The sequence below is a fragment of the Malania oleifera genome, chromosome 5, assembly GCF_029873635.1.
Source record: "Malania oleifera isolate guangnan ecotype guangnan chromosome 5, ASM2987363v1, whole genome shotgun sequence".
Lineage (NCBI taxonomy): Eukaryota > Viridiplantae > Streptophyta > Magnoliopsida > Santalales > Ximeniaceae > Malania > Malania oleifera.
The window spans coordinates 102,049,182-102,070,064 of record NC_080421.1 but is presented as its reverse complement, the minus strand read 5'-3'; the positions used below and the strand labels follow the sequence as shown (position 1 = coordinate 102,070,064).

Here is a 20,883-nt window from a genome sequence, read left to right as displayed (position 1 = left end):
AACACATATTTGTCACCTAGAGTGATGAGAAGCAACGCAAGCAACAGGTAACCACACTGCAAAGCATAAACAATGCACAATCAATGGTTGATTGCTAAACCAGAATTGACACTAGGAGAATGAAACCATGAATTTCAAGATTTGCCAACCAATCGCAATGTTGATGCAGAGTACAATACACTACAAAAATATATCGCCAAAAATTAACAAATGCAGTGCTAAGATGACCGGGAAGCAGAGAGCTTGAGGCATTCACTCTGACACCGTCGCAAGCAGATGTCATTCCAGTTGGGGACTTGATGCTGGTTGACACAGACAGTACGAGCACATGCATCAGAGCAAGCATCAAGCTCAGATACGCCGCATACAGTAACACATGTATCAGGGATTGAGTCCTTTGAGAAGGCTCCAACCTTCTTCAACATTCTCTTTGATGTACAGACCCTCTCACAGACAAAAATGTCGTCTGAACTCTTCTCCCTACCACGGGCACTCTTAATCCTCTGCTCTTCATCACGTCTTCTCTTCATTCTAAAAGATTGCCCTGCAACGGCCGTAATTGCAGCCCCCAGTAGCGGCCACCAGACTTCCACCATTGCCACTTCAGGGACTAAGCTTTTTTCCTTCCTCACTCAACAACGGAAAATGAAAAGAACATAAACTTATTTTCTGGAAGTGAAAAAAATTTAAGTCTTAGCGGACTGAACTATTTTTTCACAAGAAATCGGGTCATGTTGCCAGGAAATAAAAGGAATGTTTTATATATATATATATATGAATAAGTGGTCTAAGTACAACAATGATAAGCATTCCCCAGAAGCAACAAAAAGGTTCAATCATACTACTACTTTAATAACATACTTTAATGCTACAACACCCATATGGATAATGTTTTGGAGAAATGAGATTCAAGAAATGATTTTAGTAAAGTACCTACCAGTTTGTAGAGGCTTGTATTGTTGAGGCTTGTATCGTTATTATCATAATATAAGATCCTGTTTCATTCTGTGACTAAGATAACAGCACAAGCTAAATTCTCAAAAAATGGCCTTCTGATTCACAAAACACAAGACATAATCCATTTCCATCAATGTGCAAGTGGCTTTAGGGTAACAGTATTTGTAGTCAACAAATTGAACAAGCATGCTGCATGCACAAGTATAAACATCATATATGAAACTGCAGGAAACTCAAACATGCGGCATAATGCTAAAAAATTAAATAATTTTACCCCATGTTTGGGAGATTGGAGATTTGAACCTTAGATTTGGCTTTGTCTGAATTTGGAATACAAATGCAATACAAAATTGTAATAAGCATCATGCAAATCTGCACAAATCTACATTTAAGGCCTGAAATGCATGACTACGCTCCCAAAGACAATCTTGTTTGTTCTGTTCATGAAATTCCAACCCAGCCAAGGAAACTGGATCAGATGCCAATTAAAAACTAAAACATATAATAATAAGCATGAGACAATGCAACATAATAAAAATTGGAAAGGTACAAATTCTGCAATGGTGGCTTCTATGATTTTCTTCTAATTTGGATATGCTATTTTGGAGTTAATCTACTAGGAATAGGGTAACATAGTTATGGTTCATTTCCGTTAACATATAATTGATTAAAAGTGACTTTGAAGATGGGTTCTTTATATTTTATAATTTTCAAACGTTTATCCTTAGGTTGCTAATGAAACTGAGAGAAAACCGAGGAATATATATATATGAGCCCAATGTTTTGTGTTTTTGTTTTTGTTTCTAAAAGACTAAAATTAATCAATCAATGTGCTATGTGGTTCTACTGTTAAGCTGAAACATTTGTCTTCTTCAGTCCTAATTATTTTTTAGAAAAAGGATGTCCAAATTGTAATATGATTTCTTTCCTGCAATTTTTCTTAGCAACCAAATGAAACCTATATTCCATAAAAAGGAAACAAAGGGAAACATGTATGGGGCAATTCAGTTAGGAGGCCAAGCAGTGATACCTCAGATAAGGAAAGAAAATAAGATCCTAAACTCATTACTCACCTAGTCAGCCTATAACCCCTCACACATGTGGATTCAAGCAACACTGTTAATTTGTCCATCAAAAAGTAATAGTGGTAGATTACTTCAACCCTTGCTGCAAATGATAAGTTCGATTGTGATTCAGTAGTTGTGTCTTGCAAGTGGCGACTGCAAGATTGCAACTGGTATGTGGGAACTTCAGTCCATTGCATCTCTGTGCCTTAAGGTAAATCAATCTAGCTATTATTGAATAGACTTGAATGAAGAGGCCTAAATAGGCCTCCAACAGAAAACTTAAATTCCTAATGTTATCCATATTTACTACTTCACATAACACCAATTGCACCAGCAGTATGCATAGAGGTCAACTCCATTTGTGTTATACTCTGCAAGTGCAGTGTACATCTGAAAATGGTTAATAGCAGGTAGTGCAGCATTGTTCATTTTAAGCAAATGCCTAAATTCCTATGTTATCTAACAGACTATGCTACAGAATGCATGTCGAGCATTCTAGTCATAACTTAATGTTGAGTTTTACAAATAATTTGAAACTTGAATTACTCAGCCAAGATTCCCAAAAGCATTAGTCTTAAAAAAAATATATCAAAAGAATTCAAACAATTGAAGTGACATAAAGGTTGTGGTACAATCACAGCATGCACCCATAAGCAACATAACACCCAGGGATTGGCACCAAGTTGATTGATCAGGATGCTAAGAATTGACAATCCAACACAAATCCAAATATATGCCCGCAGTTCTTGGAACAAGACAAGCACTTACACCCTGATGTTCTCTTTTCGGAATAGTTGCTGATAGTCACTACCCTAAAATATTTGATAACCAAGAACATAAATCATTTTTTTCCTCACACCACATAAGCTTCCATATCCAAATAAAACTTAGGAAACCATGCTCACCAGGCCTAGATTTTGTGATATTCTTCGATCTTATCATAAAGTAAATTATACATTGTAATATTGTATCATAACAGCTACTTCAAAGGACAAGCAACCAAAACGCCTAATAGCATCCATAAACAACAAAAGCTAAAAAGTAGGGTGAGGAAAACCAATTTCTGGAACAGTTGATTTTATGGGCACTAAGGTATCAAGCACAAATACTGCTACGATATGTCTAATCTATTGGTACACCCTTCGTGTGTGCGTGCGCGTGTGTCTGTGTGTGTATTTTGTAATTTACTTTCTTGACAAAGAGTAGACAAGTTCTCCATCTATTCCACACATTTTTCATATCATCGTGGTAATAAGCTCCATTAAGGTGGAGGTGTGGATTTGTGATGTAGGACAAGAAACAAGACCTTAGGAAGATCCTTGTTAGAGAATAATTAAAAAGAATTAGGGCAAGGATTGCTGGATCTAGTTAGTAGTTTATTATGTGTTTAGTTTAATTAGTTTAATAATATGTATATTCGGGGCTTGTTTGTAATATTTTTGTATTCTAGGGGTGTGTTTGTAATTTCATATTGTTTTAGGGGCATATGTGAAATTTCATGTGAGGAGGCTTTCTTATAAGGTGGTGTTTGGTAATTGGAAATCAGCTCTTAGAATCAGAATCAAAATGGTAGATTCCCATTTCTAACATTTGTTTCACTGTAATCTTATGTCGATTCCATTCCATGCAGGAATGAAATTCCCCCTTTTCTCGACATTTTGATTTCTTACTATTACTCCTGAATCAAATCTTGATTCCTAGAAACACAGTATTTATTATAATATAATAATTTAAATACTATAATATAATATATATTACATAAATTTAAAAATTAATATTAACATTATGATATCATTAGTAATATTTAATATAAATATTAAACCATCATTATTAATATTTTTTATTATATACAATAATATTACAACATTTAAAAATTAATCGAACAACATTAAATGATAAAATATTATGAGATACTTGTGGTATGATTATTGATTTACTATATTATTATTTATAATCTTAAAAATAAAAAGCAAAATATTTATTATTATAATCAATTATAAATATATAATAATAAAATTATATAAAAAAATATATAATACTATTGTATATTAAATATATGCATGCACATAAATACTATAATGTAATACTATATATAATATAATAATACATATATATATACTACATAAATATTAAAAATAATATTAATATAAAAATAATATAATATATATTATATTATATTATATACATCTAAAAAAATATATTAATATTATGACATAATTAAATATAAATATATAATGATACTTGTAATATAAAATAGTTTAGCCAGTATTATTGATATTTATATTATATATAATAATATCATAACACATAAAAAGTAATAGTATTAAATTATAAATATTATGATATAATTGTGGTATGATTCTTTATTATACTATTATGTATAACCTCAAAATAAGATTAAATATTAATTATTAATATCATAAATAAAAATATACAATAATAAATTTTAATAATGATATAATATACAAAAATAATAATAAATTGTGCAATAGAATGTAATGCTATGGTTGTTGTTTTATTATATTATTATTTTATATTGAATAATAAATTATAATATAGTGTTATAATATATGAAATTTTTATTTACATTATGTTGTAAATAAACTTGAATTTGCACAACGGAAATTAAACGCAACAATCAATAAAGAACAAATATGGAATACACACGCAGTATATCTAAAAGTAAGAATAGAAGCGCAAAAATTTACGTGGTTTGACAATGCCTACATCCACGGGAGCAATCGGCAAAGGCTTCACTATATAAGTATCAAAGGATACATTACTTCTTACAATGATCTTCTTCTCAAAATACACTCAGACTAGTGTATAAATAATAAAGTTAACTTCGGTGGTTTCCCCCCAAATCCCAACCAACTAAACGTTCATGTTCAAATTTTGAATTCAGCCTCGCAGCCCAGAACAAAACCGTCGGCGGTTTCAAAAACCCATTGACGGTTTGCTCGACGGAAAGATACTGAGAGCAAGAAATCTGGAATTCAATGAAACCGTCGATAGTTTTCCCCAGATTGCTGATATTAACTATGCTTTCCTCCTTGTGTGTGTCAACTACTCAAGAAATGAGCTACCAAGCACAACAATCTCCACCTTGGCGAATTTCTGCCCCTTAGGAGAACCAGAAAAACATAGCCCGATGCCCCACCTTGACCTTAGAACGTTAGGTTGGGTCCATCTCCCTTCTAGCACTTGGAGACATGAAGCAAGTCCAAACAATGCTTGAACTTATCAATAGTAACTGGTTGTCAAGATGTTCGCTGCGTCTTCAAATGTGTGAACCTTCTCCAATAGAAGTTCACCTAAAGTAATCAATTCTCGGACCTGTGGAACCTTACATCAATATGTTTGGTTCTAACATGGTACACTTGATTTTTCGCCAAGTAAATGGCACTCTAACTGTCACAATGCAGCACAACTCCACCTTACTGTATACCCGACTCCTTGAGCAAACCGGTAAGCCATAAGGCTTCCTTTGCAGTTTCGACAACTGCCATATATTCAGATTCAGTTGTAGACAATGTCACCAAGGATTGTACTATGGACCTCCAACATATAGGTCCTCCCACAAGGGTGTATACATAACCTGTTGTAGACCTTCTGTCATCCATATCCCCTACACAATCAGCATCAACAAACCCCACAACTAATGGACTATCCTATTGCTTGCCAAACATGATGTCATAACTTGAAGTACCCCATAAGTATCTGAAAATCCATTTGACGGCTTACTAGTACTGTCTACCTGGATTGGAGAGAACTTACTCATCACACTCATTGCATGTGCTAAGTCTGGTCGTGTACACACCATGACCTACATTAAACTCCCTACGACACTAGCATAGAGGGCCTTTGACATGTCCCAGATATCATCATTCGTACTTGGGCATTCAACAATACACAATTTAAAGTGACTCGCTAGAGGTGTACATACCAGTTTAGCATCAGCCATGTTGAACCTTTCCAACACATTCTCCACATAACCACCCTGAGATAGTCACAACCTTCTTGTAGTTCTGTCCCGGCGAATCTTCATCTTAAGTATCTTCTTGGTTGGACCAAAATCCTTCATGTCAAACTTTTTATGCAACAGATCCTTTAACTAATTTACCTTAGTTAAATCTTTCGCAGCTATTAACATGTCATCAACATACAACAATAAGAAAATAGGATAACCATCATTAAGCTTCTTCACATACATGCAGTGACGCAGTAGTCATACTACTATCTTTTGTAGCCTATATGGATCATACATGAATCAAATCTTTTGTACCATTACCTTGGAGACTGTTGCAATCCGTAAAAAGATTTCTTCAACTTGCAAACTAAGTGCTCTTGCTTGGGTTCACTGAATCCCTCCAGTTGTACCTTATAAATCCGTTCCTCCAAGTCACCATAAAGAAATGTTGTCTTCAAATCCATTTGTTCCAAATGCAGGTCATAATGAGCTACTAACCCCAACATTATCCTAATGAAAGTGTGTCGGACCACAGGTGAAAAAATTTCATCATAATCTATTCCTTTTTTCTTTGAGTACCCTTTTGCCACTAGCCGTGCCTTGAATTTCTCTCCTTCCTTTTCTAAAATTGCTTCCTTCTTTCTATATACCCAATTGCAACCTATTGCTCTCTTCCCATTTGGAAGCTCCACCAACTCTAAAGTTTGATTCTTATGTAGTGACTCCAACTCCCCAATCATAGCATCCATCCACCTACTTTTCTCCTTGCCGTGCACTGCCTCTTGAAAAGTAGTTGGATCATTGCAACTGGTAACGAAACCATAAGATATTAACTCTTCAAACTCATACCTTGACGGTGGTAAGATAGTGCGTCTAGATCTCCATATGGGAATATTGTCGACTTGTTGGTTTTCCGAACTAGAACTCCCTACAACTGTAGGACCAAGATCATTATCATTGCCCTGAGTTTCTAACTTTGCCTGCACAACATGTTCAACTCTGCTCCAGTTTTCTAACTCTTGTTTCTCTTCATCGAATTCTTGAGTACGCTTCACCATAGCTTTCTCATTGAAAACTACATCCCTACTGATCAACATCTTGTTTGTCATTGGATCCCACAGCTTGAATCCTTTCACACCCTTTTGATATCCCAAAGAGATGTAGCGTCTAAACTTTGCGTCAAGCTTCGATCTCTCCTCACTAGATACGTGAACATAGGCTGGACAACTGAATACCTTCAATCCGGAATAGTTGTGTAAGAGTGGTAAGCAGGTTCTCATACGTGTCAGTCACTGGCAAGGAATTCAATAGCATCAACGCCTTATCATCCACTTCGAATTTCACATCAAACTGCATTAAATCACTTATGATTTGATTAAATGCATTGATGTGTTGGTTCAAGTTCGAACCATCCACCATCTTAAGCCAATAAAGACGTTGCTTAAGAAATAATTTGTTAGTAAGAGATTTGGACATGTACCGGTTTTCAAGCTTTTGAACAGCCGCAGGAGAATCTTCCTCCATGACGTGATAAAGCACTTCATCAGCCAAACACAATCGTTTTGTAGCAATAGTCTTTGCCTCTAATTCTTTCCAATTAGACTCATCCATACCTTCCTGTTGAACCCTATACAAGGTCATCCCTTACTACACAAGCAAATCTTTCACTCTTCTCTGCCATAAACCAAAGTTTCCGGTTCCATCAAATTTGACAATGTCAAATTTTGCAGACGAAGTACCCGATGTCATAACAACAACTGCTCTGATACCAATCGTTGTGAATAAACTCATATTTGCACAACAAAAATTAAATGTAGCAACCAATGAAGAACAAATATAGAACACACACATAGTATATCTGAAAGCAAGAACAACAACGCAAAGATTTACGTAGTTTGACAATGCCTACATCTACGGGAGCAATCAGCAAAGGCTTCACTATATAAGTCTCAAAGGACACAATACAATACTTCTTACAATGATCTTCTTCTCAAAATTCACTCAGACTAGTGTATAAATAAAGTTCCCTTTAGAGGTTTCCCCCCAAATCCCAACCAACTAAACGTTTATATTCAAATTTTGAATTTAGCCTCGCTGCCCAGAACAAAACCGTCTACGGTTTCAGAGACCCATCGACGGTTTGCTCGACCAAAAGATACCAACAGCAAGAAATCTGGAATTCAGTCAAACCGTCGACGGTTCCCCCCAAATTACTGATATTAACTATGTACTACTCCTTTTGTATGTCAACCACTCAAGAAATGAGCCACCAAACACAACACATTACATATTAAAATATAATATTTATAAAATATAAGATAAAATATACTACTAATAATGTTGTTAAAACAAAAATAATAATAATAATAATAATAATAATAATAAATATGACAAAATACAATACACAAAGTATAATCAAGTACATGATTATCAAAATGATTTTATTGTAAAAAATTATTTATTATGCAAATTAATAAAATAATATTATATAATAATTATATACTTTTGATATTATGATTCCATATTAAATTAATTGACTAAATTTTTTATACTATAATGACATAAGTGAAAAACTAGACTCATTCCTAATTCCTATGTCTATATACACCAAACACTATAATACAGTTTTGATTCCGATTCTATGTTGAACCAAGCATCAGAGAGAAATCTGACATTCCATTTCCAATTCCAATGAATTCCGATTCTGAAATCTGATTCCAACTGTGAACCAAACACTAACCAAATAGTGTGCGAAATCCATGTTGTAAGTGGTTGTTGGATTTGAATAGAAGTGAAATGTGTTTTTCCCCCCTTGTATTTCCTCTCTCCTCTCTTACCCTTTTTTTCTTCAATTTCCTCTATTTTCACCCCATGGCTGCAGATCCTTGATGCTGCCCCTGCATCTTTTGGTATCAAACCCCAATATCAATCTCTGTTCTTCCACCTCAACCCCCATTTTCCCCGCTCTTCTCCTCTTCTTTTCTTCTTCCTCCTCCCTGTTTCTTTCTTCTCCTTCTGTTCTTCTCTGTTATTTCTCTAACTCTCTGCTGCCTTCTAATTTCTACTCTGTAATTATGCCTTTATGCTTTTATCTCTGTACTTGTGTATTTTCCTCTCCTTCCCTTCTTCTGCTCTTCTTCTATTTCTCTCCCCATAATTCCCTTAGTTCTCTCAATTTTATTTTCTTTCCTGTGTTCCTGATCTAAGTCTCTCTTTTCTATTCTGATTCTCTGTTATTTCTTTCTCCTTCACCCTTCTTTTCCAGTTTTCCCTTCTTCTATCTTCTTTCTTATCTCCTCTTCATTCTATGCTTCTCCCTCGCTCCTATATCTCACTGAATCTAACTTCTAGTTCTTTGTTCTGAAATTTCAGTAAAAAAAAAAATGTGAAGCAGTTTGGGAAATTTTCAAAAATTCCAATTGTGGCCCCAATTCTTCAAACACCACTTTCCAGTGACCATCCTGCAACAACACCCATCCATTGAAAACAGAAACCCCCAAAACCGTTCTCAAAATTTTGTTGCCATCCAACCACCAGAGGGCCCCCACATGCCAGCCAAACATTCCCCAGCCGACAGCCCTTTGAAATCCCTAACTTTATGCTCTTTTCTCATCACACCACCACCACCAATGCGATCCCTACCCCATGATCTCCCTTCACCACAAATTTCATCACCATTGCATCAATTTTTCATTCATATAAAGGAAATTTGATGTTCTATTATCCTTAAACTTGTCATTTAGTTCACGTAGAGAGGTGTATTTATTATGAATCTTATGATATATTTCTTTGTTTTGAAATCATTTTTTTTAAATATTCAAACATGTCTAGAGAGCAACCTTCAACCCCTATTCATTCTAATCAAGATTCAACAAGTCCACTAACTAATGAAATGGAAGGAAATGATGAAGAAGGAGATATAAATGAAAATGGGGAAGTTATTCTGAAACTGAAGCAAATGAAAAACCATATGCTAGGAAGAAAAGACAACTAAGTGTTGGGAGGAGTTCAAAGAAATCACTGTTGGAGATGGAATTAAGAAGAAGCAGTGCATTCATTGCAAGCAAAATTCTGCCATCAACAAGCACAGTACATTTCTGCTACTGCAACGAAAAAAAAAAGAGGCTGGCAACAGTTCAAAACTTCAAATATGACCATGCAAAGGTAATGGAGGTTGCAGCCCACATTGTCCTGGTTCATGAGTCACCATCTAACATCATGGAAAATGATTTGTTCAACTTGCTAAAAGACTATTTATTTTATAACAAAACAAATCTATCAGTGAGAAGAAATAATTACAATGAAAGGAGGATAAGAAATCCACCTGTAAAGAATCCAAGAACGAAAGCAAAAAATCAAACTAAAGATTACATCAAAGCTGCCTTCCAATACTGTTTTATATGACAGCACGAGACCCCAGAAACCTCAAAAAAAAAATATGTAGCCAGAAAGAAGCAAAAAAAGATTGCCAATGAAGACTATCGCTCCCCACAACTTGAAGATCTGGCGGGGTATGTCAAGAACAGATTGTTACACTACCTACGACATTAAGGATGTCAATAGAATCACTGTAACGACAGATTTGTGGAAATCAGGTCAGAAAATCCAATATATGATTTTGACATGTCACTTTGTGGATTCTAATTGAAGGCTACAAAAGAAAATCCTAAACTTTAGCAGTGTTCCACCTCCACATGCAGGATTAGCGAGGATAATGCTTTATACAAGTGTTTGGTGGAGTCAAGATTGCAAGAAAGTGCATAGCAGTGCAGCCGGCAATGGATCCTAAAGTGATGTGGTTGCTAGGTTATTGAGGAATTGCTTGGGTTACCAAAACAGGCTTCTGCTATTGGTGAGTAGTTTCGTGTGCATTGCTGTACTCGCATACTCAATATTTTGGTACAGTACGGCTGTTTGAGATTGAAGGATATAGTATTTGATGTGCACAAAAGTGCAAAGCATGTTGCAAACTCAAAGTAATGCATTATAAAAATTTCTGAGATTTCCAAGCAATTACAAATGTGTTCAAAGAAGTTGATTTTGGGTTTGACCACTCTAGGATGCAACATATACAAAGTGGGTGGCAGCTGTGGAGTTAAAGCATGTATTCCCTCAATAACATGCATGAGATTCTAGTTATCACAACTTTCCTAAATGAGGATTGGCAGAAAGTTGAAGATGCATGCTCTTTTCTTGGATATGTTAGTGAAATTACTCGTATTATTCCATGGTCGAGTATCCAACTTCATATTTATTCCTTCTTGAAATTTGAAGAATTAAAAAGTTCATAGATGAAATCATGAAAATTTTACATGTAGAGTTGAGTATATGGAAGCAAGCAATGGCCAAAAAACCTTAAAAGTAAACTTTTAAAAAACAAATTAAAGGTGAAACTTGATAAAATATTGGAGTGAATGCAACTTGCTGATCTACTTTGCAGCTGTTTAAATCCAAGGAATAAGAAATGAAATTAGTTTAATGTATTTTCCTATGATCTACCCAGCGGCATTTGTGAATGAACATATCATCATGGTTCATAAGCCTTTGCACCATTTTTATGGTATGTTCAATCACATATCCAACTTACATATTCTAGTGATACACAAAATTACTCCCATCAAGGTTTTTATCCTGCTACTTTTTTTAGAGGTAGGTGAAGGGACAAAAGAGTGGCAGGTCAGAATTTGATAAATTCATAGGACGGGCTCATGTTGGGAATAATGCAAAGTCAAAGTTGGATAGATAAGTAGATAGATAGACAGATATATATATTTGGAGAAAGGTGTTTACATAAGTAATGAAGATGCTCTATCAGAATTTGATGCATTAGAATGGAGGAAAGTGAATAATCTGAATTTCTATATTTTATTAAAAATGGCATGAGATATATTATCGACTCCTATCACTACAGTAGAATATGAATCAGCTTTCAGTGCTCATGGTAGAGCAATCGTGCATCTTTGGTAGTAGAGATGGTGCAATTCTTGCTTATTGGCTTTAAAGTTTTTATGGGATTAAGAGAAAGAGAAAGGTGCTGTTCAATTCATGAAATTGTACATTGATTTATAGTTTTTTGACTATTTGAATTCTTCAATGACATAACCTAGAACTTTTTTGTTTCGGATACAAGATGAGGAAATGAAGGAAATCATAGCACCGAAAGAGTAGTGGCAGAACTACTATTATTGATTAATGAAATCAATGGGACTGGTTACTTTTGGATTTTGTTAGTTTCTTGGTGGATTAGAGACTCTGTTTAAACTTGAAAATGCTAGTTATGCTGTTTAAAATTTAGCTTCTTTTGGATTTTGTAAGTTCCTTTCATGGATTTCGCGTTTGAACTTGAAAATGCTGGTTGTGGTTTGTTAACGGATGTGAGATTCCTTCTTCAGTGGATTTTCAACTACATGGTTTTCCATATACTCATCTTGCTTTATAAATCTACATGTTTTCTCACTAATATTGCATGGACCACATCATGACATGGTCCTTCATTACACATGACAGAGCAATTTAATTCAGTTCTTTGAATATTTCCATATATCATTTGGAATTAATTGAAATGCTTGTCATCTGCTGTATTTTTTTAGCTCTTGGAATATTATGCTTTTAATGTACCCAATATTGGAGCTCATTACCATAATGTTTGGTTGGGAGTTAGGATTTGAGATAGGACAGCAGGAAGGCATGCCTGATCTGATGGGGGTTATTGTTGGTATGGTGTTTTTGGCAAAAGCACCACAATGGCTCCAATGTTTATGCACTTGATGACTTTGGGGAAAACCCGCATTTGATAAAAATGTTATGGCATCTTATGCAGGACATCCTATGGAGGACTGCCTTTGGGGAACAGTGAAACTCTGAGAACAATTTCTATCAATAAATTAGGCATAGATGGTTTGGTAGGGACGGCTTAGATGGTTTGGGCATTTGAAACACAAGCATAGTAGCAGACATGTGAGGAGGAGTAAGTTAAATATTGTTTCTGGTGTTAAAAGGGGTAGGGGTAGACCTAAAATAACATGAAATGAGGTAGTGAGGAAGGATTTAATAGATCTTATTCTAGAAGAGAAAAATGCTTTCGATCAGGTGAATTGCTCAAAAAGGATTCATGTAGCCGACCCCACCTACTGAGACTTGAGCCTTCTTGTTGTTGTTATTGTTGTTGTTGTAAAGCTGGTCATGTTGTTAGGGCAAGTAGTGGTATTACTTCATTGTTTTACTCCACTTTTTTGAATGAGAAGATTTCCATCTAGCAGATAATTTTTTAGACTATAAACAGAAATTTCTTTATTTAATTGTTTTTTGCATCTTACTGGTGACAAGACAGCTGAATAGGTATAGAATTGGTAAAGAAAAATCTTACTAATATTGAGGGCAAATAAAATTTTGTGGATATTTGATCTGGCCAACGTATGATGATGAAATTGTTATTAGTGTTGAGCAATATATGATTTTAACAAATAAATCTCTGGACTGCCTAAAATCTCATAAGCGTCAAATAAATCCTTGCAAGTGAACCCCAAGCATAAGGCCGAACCAAGCCTGATCCTGCAACTCTACGGCCAGGCCAAGCCAAGCTAGAGCCGTGATTCTGAGCTTGCTACAAGCCAAGCCCAAGCCCAAGCCCAAGCTGAAATACCAGTCTGCTAAGCCGAGCCTGAACATTGTTAAAACTCAAATTTGCAGCCCTAAATTGAGGAGGAGAAATCACTTGGTTTAGGGTCTCTAGCATTGTACTGCTGTGCGATGTTCAAGTGAACTGACAAAAATAGATATATTTGGTGGTGGAGAACATGTATAGATGCTGATTTCTTACTCCCTCACTTAATTATGGAGGTGCATTTTGGTCACAAAACTCCAACCACCTGCAATTGTGTTTCAGGAACGTGCAACAAATAAATGGTTAATTTGGATGGGCAAATTCGAGCTCGCACCTTAATATATGTTTTTAAAGGTTGAAGTACTGCATGTCACAGAGCAATAACATTGAATTCGTTTATCATATAAAACATTCTGTTATCATATAATATCATTGAATGTGTTCAGCATGTAAGATTCATTTGAAGACATTAACTTATACTGAGATGATTAACAAGTAACAACTTTTTAGACAATTTAATGAAGATATATTCTGGCACAAAAATTAGTTGCCACATTGTTCTTTTGGTTAGATTAAGGTTATACCAAAGAAGTATTCATTTTGCATTTTACATCTAAGCTTGTGTGTCTCAAAAAGAAAACATAATTTCAAGGATCAACTGCTATATCCTGCATTAGCCTGAGTTCATTCATTCTAATTAAGTTGGTCCATGATCAATTAATTCAAAACTCTTTTCACCCACAAGGCTCAAAACTGAACAGAAGTTAACTTAACATTAGTAAAATAAGTAAATAAATTACACTACTTGTTCATCTCCATCCAAAATTAACAAAACCAGCAACTACAAAAGCCCAGCTCTTCTACTCTGTTATAGTGAAATAGTTAGTTTACTTTTACTCATTACTTTTTTCCTAGATGACTCAAAAACCTCTCACAATACAAACAACACTAATTTAACAAAATTCAACGAAGAGAAACCAAGCATCAGGCATGTTAATTCTTAAACAATAATGAGATACATATCCCTTTAACATGTTTAATTCAATTGGTAGCAATGCTAATAGTCATGGAATTATAACTCCAACCTTATGAATCACTAAAAGCGTAATACTTTCTAACAGCATAGTGAACAGCTTCAAGAAAAATAAGAATGAGCAGCACTGGAATGTTTTCCCATTCACCATTCAAATATTTCATTTAATAGTACACATCCATCACCGATATTTCTTCAAACACATGGGAATATGCCATATAACTAATGACAAACTCAAAAATTTACAAAAATATATTTTATAAAGAATACAAATCAAGTTTCTCCCACAATGGCACACCAAAAAATGCATTGTAAATAAACCTTAAAAATTGAAGTTTCCTTGGGTTGAAGTTTTCTGTGCTAAAATATAAATATTTAGTGCCTTTTTTCTTCCTCTGGCAATCCATAATCAATTGTACAGCTTGGTGAAACAAGCAATGCCAGGTGATATCTCTTCTTGCAGGTTACTACAGAATAGGGATGATTTTTTTTCGTGTTAGTCATTTTCCACATTGAATGGGGGGACCTGGGGTCGGCAAGACATAGGAAAGATATAGGTTAAAATTTACGATTTTAACTAGAAACACTAATTTTCACCCATAAATTTTATGATTTCACCAATGATAGAATCTAACTTCCACACCACAATCATGATTTTTCACAGCAAAAACAAGAAGCAAATCGGTGCCGAAACTGAACACAATCGGCCAGAAAATCATAAGCACAACCATAAATCAAGTATAGAAAATGCAATCTCTGTTGATTTCCATGTGTTTCCAGAAACAGAAGCAAATCAAACCTCGACGACAGTGCTGCGAGTCTTTAGAGAGATAAAAAGGGAGTAGAGAGAGAAATGCAAGGCGAGAAAGAGAAGCTTACGATCTGCAGCGATGATGAAGAGGCGTCGTCGCGAGAGGGGGCAGTTCAACCGTACGGGGTTAGCATTCAGGCCATCAACACAGGTCTTCTAGCGGCGCTCGCCGATTGACAACGATTTACAGAGGCAGTGGCTGCTTCGAGAGGGAAAGAGAGGGAGACTTGAGGACAAACGGGCGTGGCTGTCGAAAAGGAAGAAAGGAAGCGGAGGTTAGGGATTTAATTTTAAACAAGCATTTAGCAACCGTAATCAGTTTTTAGCGACACCTCATCGTCGCTAAAAGCCCAAAAAAATTTACTAATGACTCCGGGACAACACATATTTTTCATCTCGCCAATTCCCTATGTAATTCTTTTCACGATGGCACAAATCGTCCCTCAATTCTTAAAATGGCACTATTTGTTCATGCGATGTGAAATTAAATCTGCACAACATTCTCTCATTAAGGAATGAAAATTGTATTAATAACATTAGTTCACTCTAAAGAAACTAGAAAAAATTACCCCACTCTGCAGAGGTTCAATTTAAGTCAAGATCATGAAAATATAGTAGATAATATAAAAGATACTTTACTTTTGTATTTTGTAACAAATATAAAATCTCAATGGGAGGAAAAGATATCAAGAAAAAGAAAAAGAAAAAGAAAAGAAAAAGAATCAAACTTGACCAAATAACAACAAAATTCATTCCCCAAAGTCCGAAAAATAACTTGTCCAATTTATTTGATTGGCCTAAACTCGCTTGAATTTTCACACTCCTTACTCAAACTAGCTCAATTTCTCTCTTAACCCAAATTTAAAAGACCAGCTCGGCCAATCAATCTTAATAGTGCAATTAAATTAGCTAACTCAAACTCATTTGAATTCTTGAAAGACTAACACATAGGCCAACATCTCAAACTTGTATAAAGCCTTTATTAGTCTTATTGGCTAAACTATCATAGCTTATTGTGTTTTGATGATATTAACATATATGTTGTTCCTAGTGTTTTCCATATTTGCAGATTATGCTTAGTACAGGTATAAGTGACACATTCACGAAGTACTGGATCGAAGGCAAAGATTGGACCGAGTTGACAATCGATGTAGGAAAGATCAAAAGGTCATGTACTCGGATGAACCCAAGCACAACCGATGGAAGTTTCATCATTGAATTATTTGTAATAAGGGTTGTGTGTGGTAGGAACTTGTTGTAACTCTTGCGTTTTGTTTCTACATAATTTCTAAGCAAAATTTGAGTCAATGCATGCATATTAGGACACTTGAGTTTATAGGATTGCACTAAAAATCACAAATTCACATTAATGGTTTTCAAAGTTAAATTCAAAGAGTTTGTCAAAAACAATCTTAAACTCAAAATATGTTTTCAAAGGGACAAGTTTTTAACATCCTAATTATAAGAACATTTTTATACTTGGTCCCGGTTTTGTCAAAGCATGGTTAATGTCCTAAAGCTTTAAGAAAGTTAAGTATATTTTTGTAAAAGGACATTATAAGTATATAACATATCAAATGATCTTTCAATTGTGTTTTCATAAATCAAGATATCTTATATTTGAGCAAAAGCTCACTTGGACAAGTTTTGAACTTCATTAGACTTAATATATTTCTTATATTTTGTCCAAGAAATGTTTTACGTCATTAAAAGACTTTTTGATAAGGAAAAATAGAGCAATCGTCGACTGACGTAGTGCAGCCTTGAGTCCTGAATACCCTTTGGTATTTTGGGCATAACTTTTGCTAGAAAAGTCCAAAAAGGACGATCTTAGTGTCATTGGAAAGTTAAAGCAAAATCCCACAACTTTTATGTTGATGATTGTTAACCTGATAGGTCACACCTAGTTTTGATCATGACAAATACTCTTGATAATGATGGTTGTACTAAGGTTAGCATGCAGGTTCACTTTGCGCACGTATTCGGACTGAAAGATATACCATGATGGCGTGCGGTGTTCGTCCCAAAGAATGAAGTTTTTCTGTATTATATTTGTATTTATCTTTCATCTTCTTCATTCTAGGATGTAAATTTAATTATAGAGTGTACACCTATGGCTTATAATAATTTGCATCATGCATAATAGGTAGGTATGCTCAGAAATGAAGTAAATTAACCATAGGGACCGAATGACCTTAGGGCACCCTTCAGTCGACCGAAGGTCAACTGACGCCAAATTTTTTCAATATCCTCAAAGATCTTAGAAAAGACCCTAGGTCCCAGCACTTACACGTAAAATAGTCCCCAACATCACTCATTATATTAGGGGAATTAAATAAGGCAAAAATATGAACTTAATTGAAAAGGTTGAGTGGGTTCGGGCGACCGAACCCAAGCCATGTAAAACGGCTCGGGCAACCGAACAAGTCAACATGTTGACTTCATGTTTCAAGCACCCGAATCTATATTGAGTGTATCTCCCTTGGGCACTCGAACCTGTGTCGAGTTCCTTTTCAACTACTCGGGCGCCCGACCGATCACATTTAAAATGGGCTCGGGCGACCGTATTAGCTAGTTTGGTTAATCGAACTTGGAACCGGGTACCCAAACCTACGAACAAAATGCTACTAACTTTGATTCAGCAAACCGATCCTCAAATCGGGCACCTGGACCATTATAAAAAATATTTTGTGACTGAGTCTATTCGAGTACCTGAACCTCAGGCTGGGCAGCCGAACCCCTCGGGTTAAAATATTTTTTATTGATTTTTTAAAAGGGGTAAATGGGGTTAATTTTTGTAAACCAGTTTTAAACTTTTCTAATTATTCCCATTTAGTCCCCAACGGTCAAAAAATCCTCCTTACCTATAAATACCTGTTCATTTGTTATAATTAGCAAGGGATTAGCAAACTTGATTAGGGCAAAATTCTCTCAACATCCAAAACCCTATATTAGCCCATATTACTTCCAAACACTTACATACTCCACTCTCTTTGATCTTTTTAATTATTATGAGTATCTCTAAAGCTATTGTGCTTAATCCTACTAGCTAGAACTCTCACTCGCATTATTGCTTGATTGATTTTGTTTATAATGTTTAGCATTAAAGTTCTTCCACCAATTTCATTTGATAAATCTTGTGTGGGAAGACTTTGAGGATTGTGGTTCTTGCATTGTCATTGCAAGATACCTAAGCCTATATTTTTGTGTGCAAAATCCTTTTCAAACCTAGTTTTCAAACACTCCATTGTGTTTTGCATGCTGAAATATCTTGTTGAGTTTGTTTGAATCAACTTGCTTAGCATATTTGAAACCCTGATCTGATCTTGCGTTATTCACATATTGTATTTCAAATCTTACTTTGATATACACTCTAGATCTAGACTAATAATCTATACTTGATTGAGTGTGTAGCACACATTAGAGTACTGAGCATATTTACATATCATACGTGCTTGCATTATTGCTTGAGTTGTACTAGTGCACATACCTGCTTGTGTAAGAAGCGTATTTCCATGTACAAAAATTGTATTTCACATTTGTTGTATTCCAGGCACGAGCCTAAAGAGAGAGACTAGTCCTATAGAATAGTTCCGGACTAGCTTAGACCCGGTTAGGAAAGCTAGGTGCGTCATCCTAGTAAGGCGTATTGATTGAGGTCAGCCCCTTGAATTAATCTGGTTGTAATCGGTGCCGCTCCACTTGTTAAGTGAGCATTAGTGGAATCCTTGCGCTAATGTAGCCAAGGCAAGGACGTAGGCACAGTTGGTCGAACCCCGATAACATATTGTGCATGTTCTTTACATTTCCGTAATTTATTTACTGCATGTGTATATTTTATTTTGAATGATTGGGTTTTTTTTTTGCATAGACAGACCCTAGGTTGTGTAATACTGCTGATCTAGTTTAACCTAGGCAAAAGCTTTAAATATCCAATTCACCCCCCTCTTGGGAATACACCAAAGCTAACAATGACTTTTTCTAATTGAGGGCACTCGTCGACGAGAACATGGATTCATCGACGAGTGACTAGTTTACACTAGTCAACGAGTACAAGGCATTAGTTGATGAGCCCAACGGGCAGAATGATGCTAACGAGAAAAAATGGCTAATTTTGTTTGGGAATTGCTCCCAACAATCCAATAACAGCTAGTTGGGTATTTTGGCTATAAATACAAGCTATTAGACTTGTTTAGACATGGTTTGGGTGATTTATACAAGCTTATAGTGAAAAATATCATTTTATACAAAACCTAGACACTTTGCATCCTTGTTATTCATTCACAAGTGTTCAAACTCTCTTGTTCTCTAATCTTGTTTGAATCATTCCTTGAAGAGAGTAGTGTGAGGATTGTTTTGTATCAGCTCAAATTAAAGGAGTATCATTTGTATTTCATCTTCTTGTAATAGGTTATTTATGAACCATTGTTGGGGGAGGGTTCTTTGTGAGCGTGTAGAGATTTGATCCCGAGTGTAGGGTTTGGTACCGAGTTGTAAGGCTTGCTCCGCCGGTGAAGGAGTACTCATAGTGGATTGTGAAATCATTGACTTGGTGTTAAGGCGTGGACATAGGCTTGGTGCTGAACCACGTTAAAAATCTGGTGTTAAGCTTTCTCTCCCTATGCTTTTTAATTTATGTCTTGTGCTTGATTTATTTTATCTATTGTGGTTTAAATTGCTTGCAATTTTGCCAAGAGATTTTATTTTGTAGAGATAATCAAAATACGCAAAAAGTGTCCATTCACCCCCCCCTCTGACTCTATATACGCCCGGACTGGGATGGGTTAACAAGTGGTATCAGAGTCAAACGCTTGAATTTGTCGGAGTAAAATATAGAGCGTAAAAGATCATATAGTATTCGATGAGCACCCCTGTTGACTTTAGTGTAAACCCAAGAGGGGGGTGAATTGGATGTTTAAAATTTTTCTACCTAGGTCAACTATCCAGCAACAGTACATCACAAACCTAAAGCCAATCTAGTGCAAGTATAGAATAAACAGATAGATGCATCTGCAATTTAAATTACTCTAGATAAATTTAAACAAGCAAGCACAATATAGCAAAGTAGGTAAAGTAAAGATGACACCAGATGTGTTATTGAGGTTCAGCAAATGTGCCTATGTCCCTACCTCTAGCTCGCAAGCTTAAAGATTCCACTAAAGCTCACTTGCGAGTAAAGCGACACCAAATACAACACCCTTTCCTTACTGTGCAAGGGAAACCCCATGTTAGATTAACAGGGCTGACCCCAACCTTTACAAACAATCCTTACGGGTTAGATCAACACCCCCTTAGGTCACACCTGAAATACAACAGATAAGCAATGCAAATTTTGTGTACAATTTCAATCTAATAAGTAAGTATGTACCAATATAATCAATGCACTTCAATATGATAGGATTTATAAGCTCAATGAAGTTTAATATAACTACTCTCAAGATA

At 35.4% G+C, this 20,883-nt stretch overlaps 1 protein-coding gene across 10 annotated transcripts; it reads right to left on the bottom strand.

Annotated features, from left to right (window-relative positions):
• Positions 1-105: 105 nt before the first annotated feature.
• LOC131155583 (uncharacterized protein At5g64816) lies at positions 106-15,758 on the bottom strand. 10 transcript variants are annotated; one of them, XM_058108813.1, is made up of 3 exons: positions 15,510-15,737; positions 938-1,052; positions 106-631 (listed from the first exon to the last, which is right to left on the bottom strand). In XM_058108813.1, the coding sequence occupies exon 3, from the start codon at positions 594-596 to the stop codon at positions 219-221; it is 378 nt and encodes a 125-aa protein (XP_057964796.1). In that variant the 5' UTR covers positions 597-631; positions 938-1,052; positions 15,510-15,737; the 3' UTR covers positions 106-218. The 10 variants fall into 10 exon arrangements, with proteins under 10 accessions (XP_057964796.1, XP_057964797.1, XP_057964795.1 ...); XM_058108814.1 differs by having other exon boundaries at positions 106-669; positions 15,510-15,736; XM_058108812.1 differs by having other exon boundaries at positions 106-623; positions 15,510-15,724.
• Between the last annotated feature and the right edge of the window lie 5,125 nt (positions 15,759-20,883).

What these genes read in the sequence shown, in the direction of transcription:
- LOC131155583 (XM_058108811.1), bottom strand. Translation starts at nt 596, where the DNA reads ATGGTGGAAGTCTGGTGGCCGCTACTGGGGGCTGCAATTACGGCCGTT.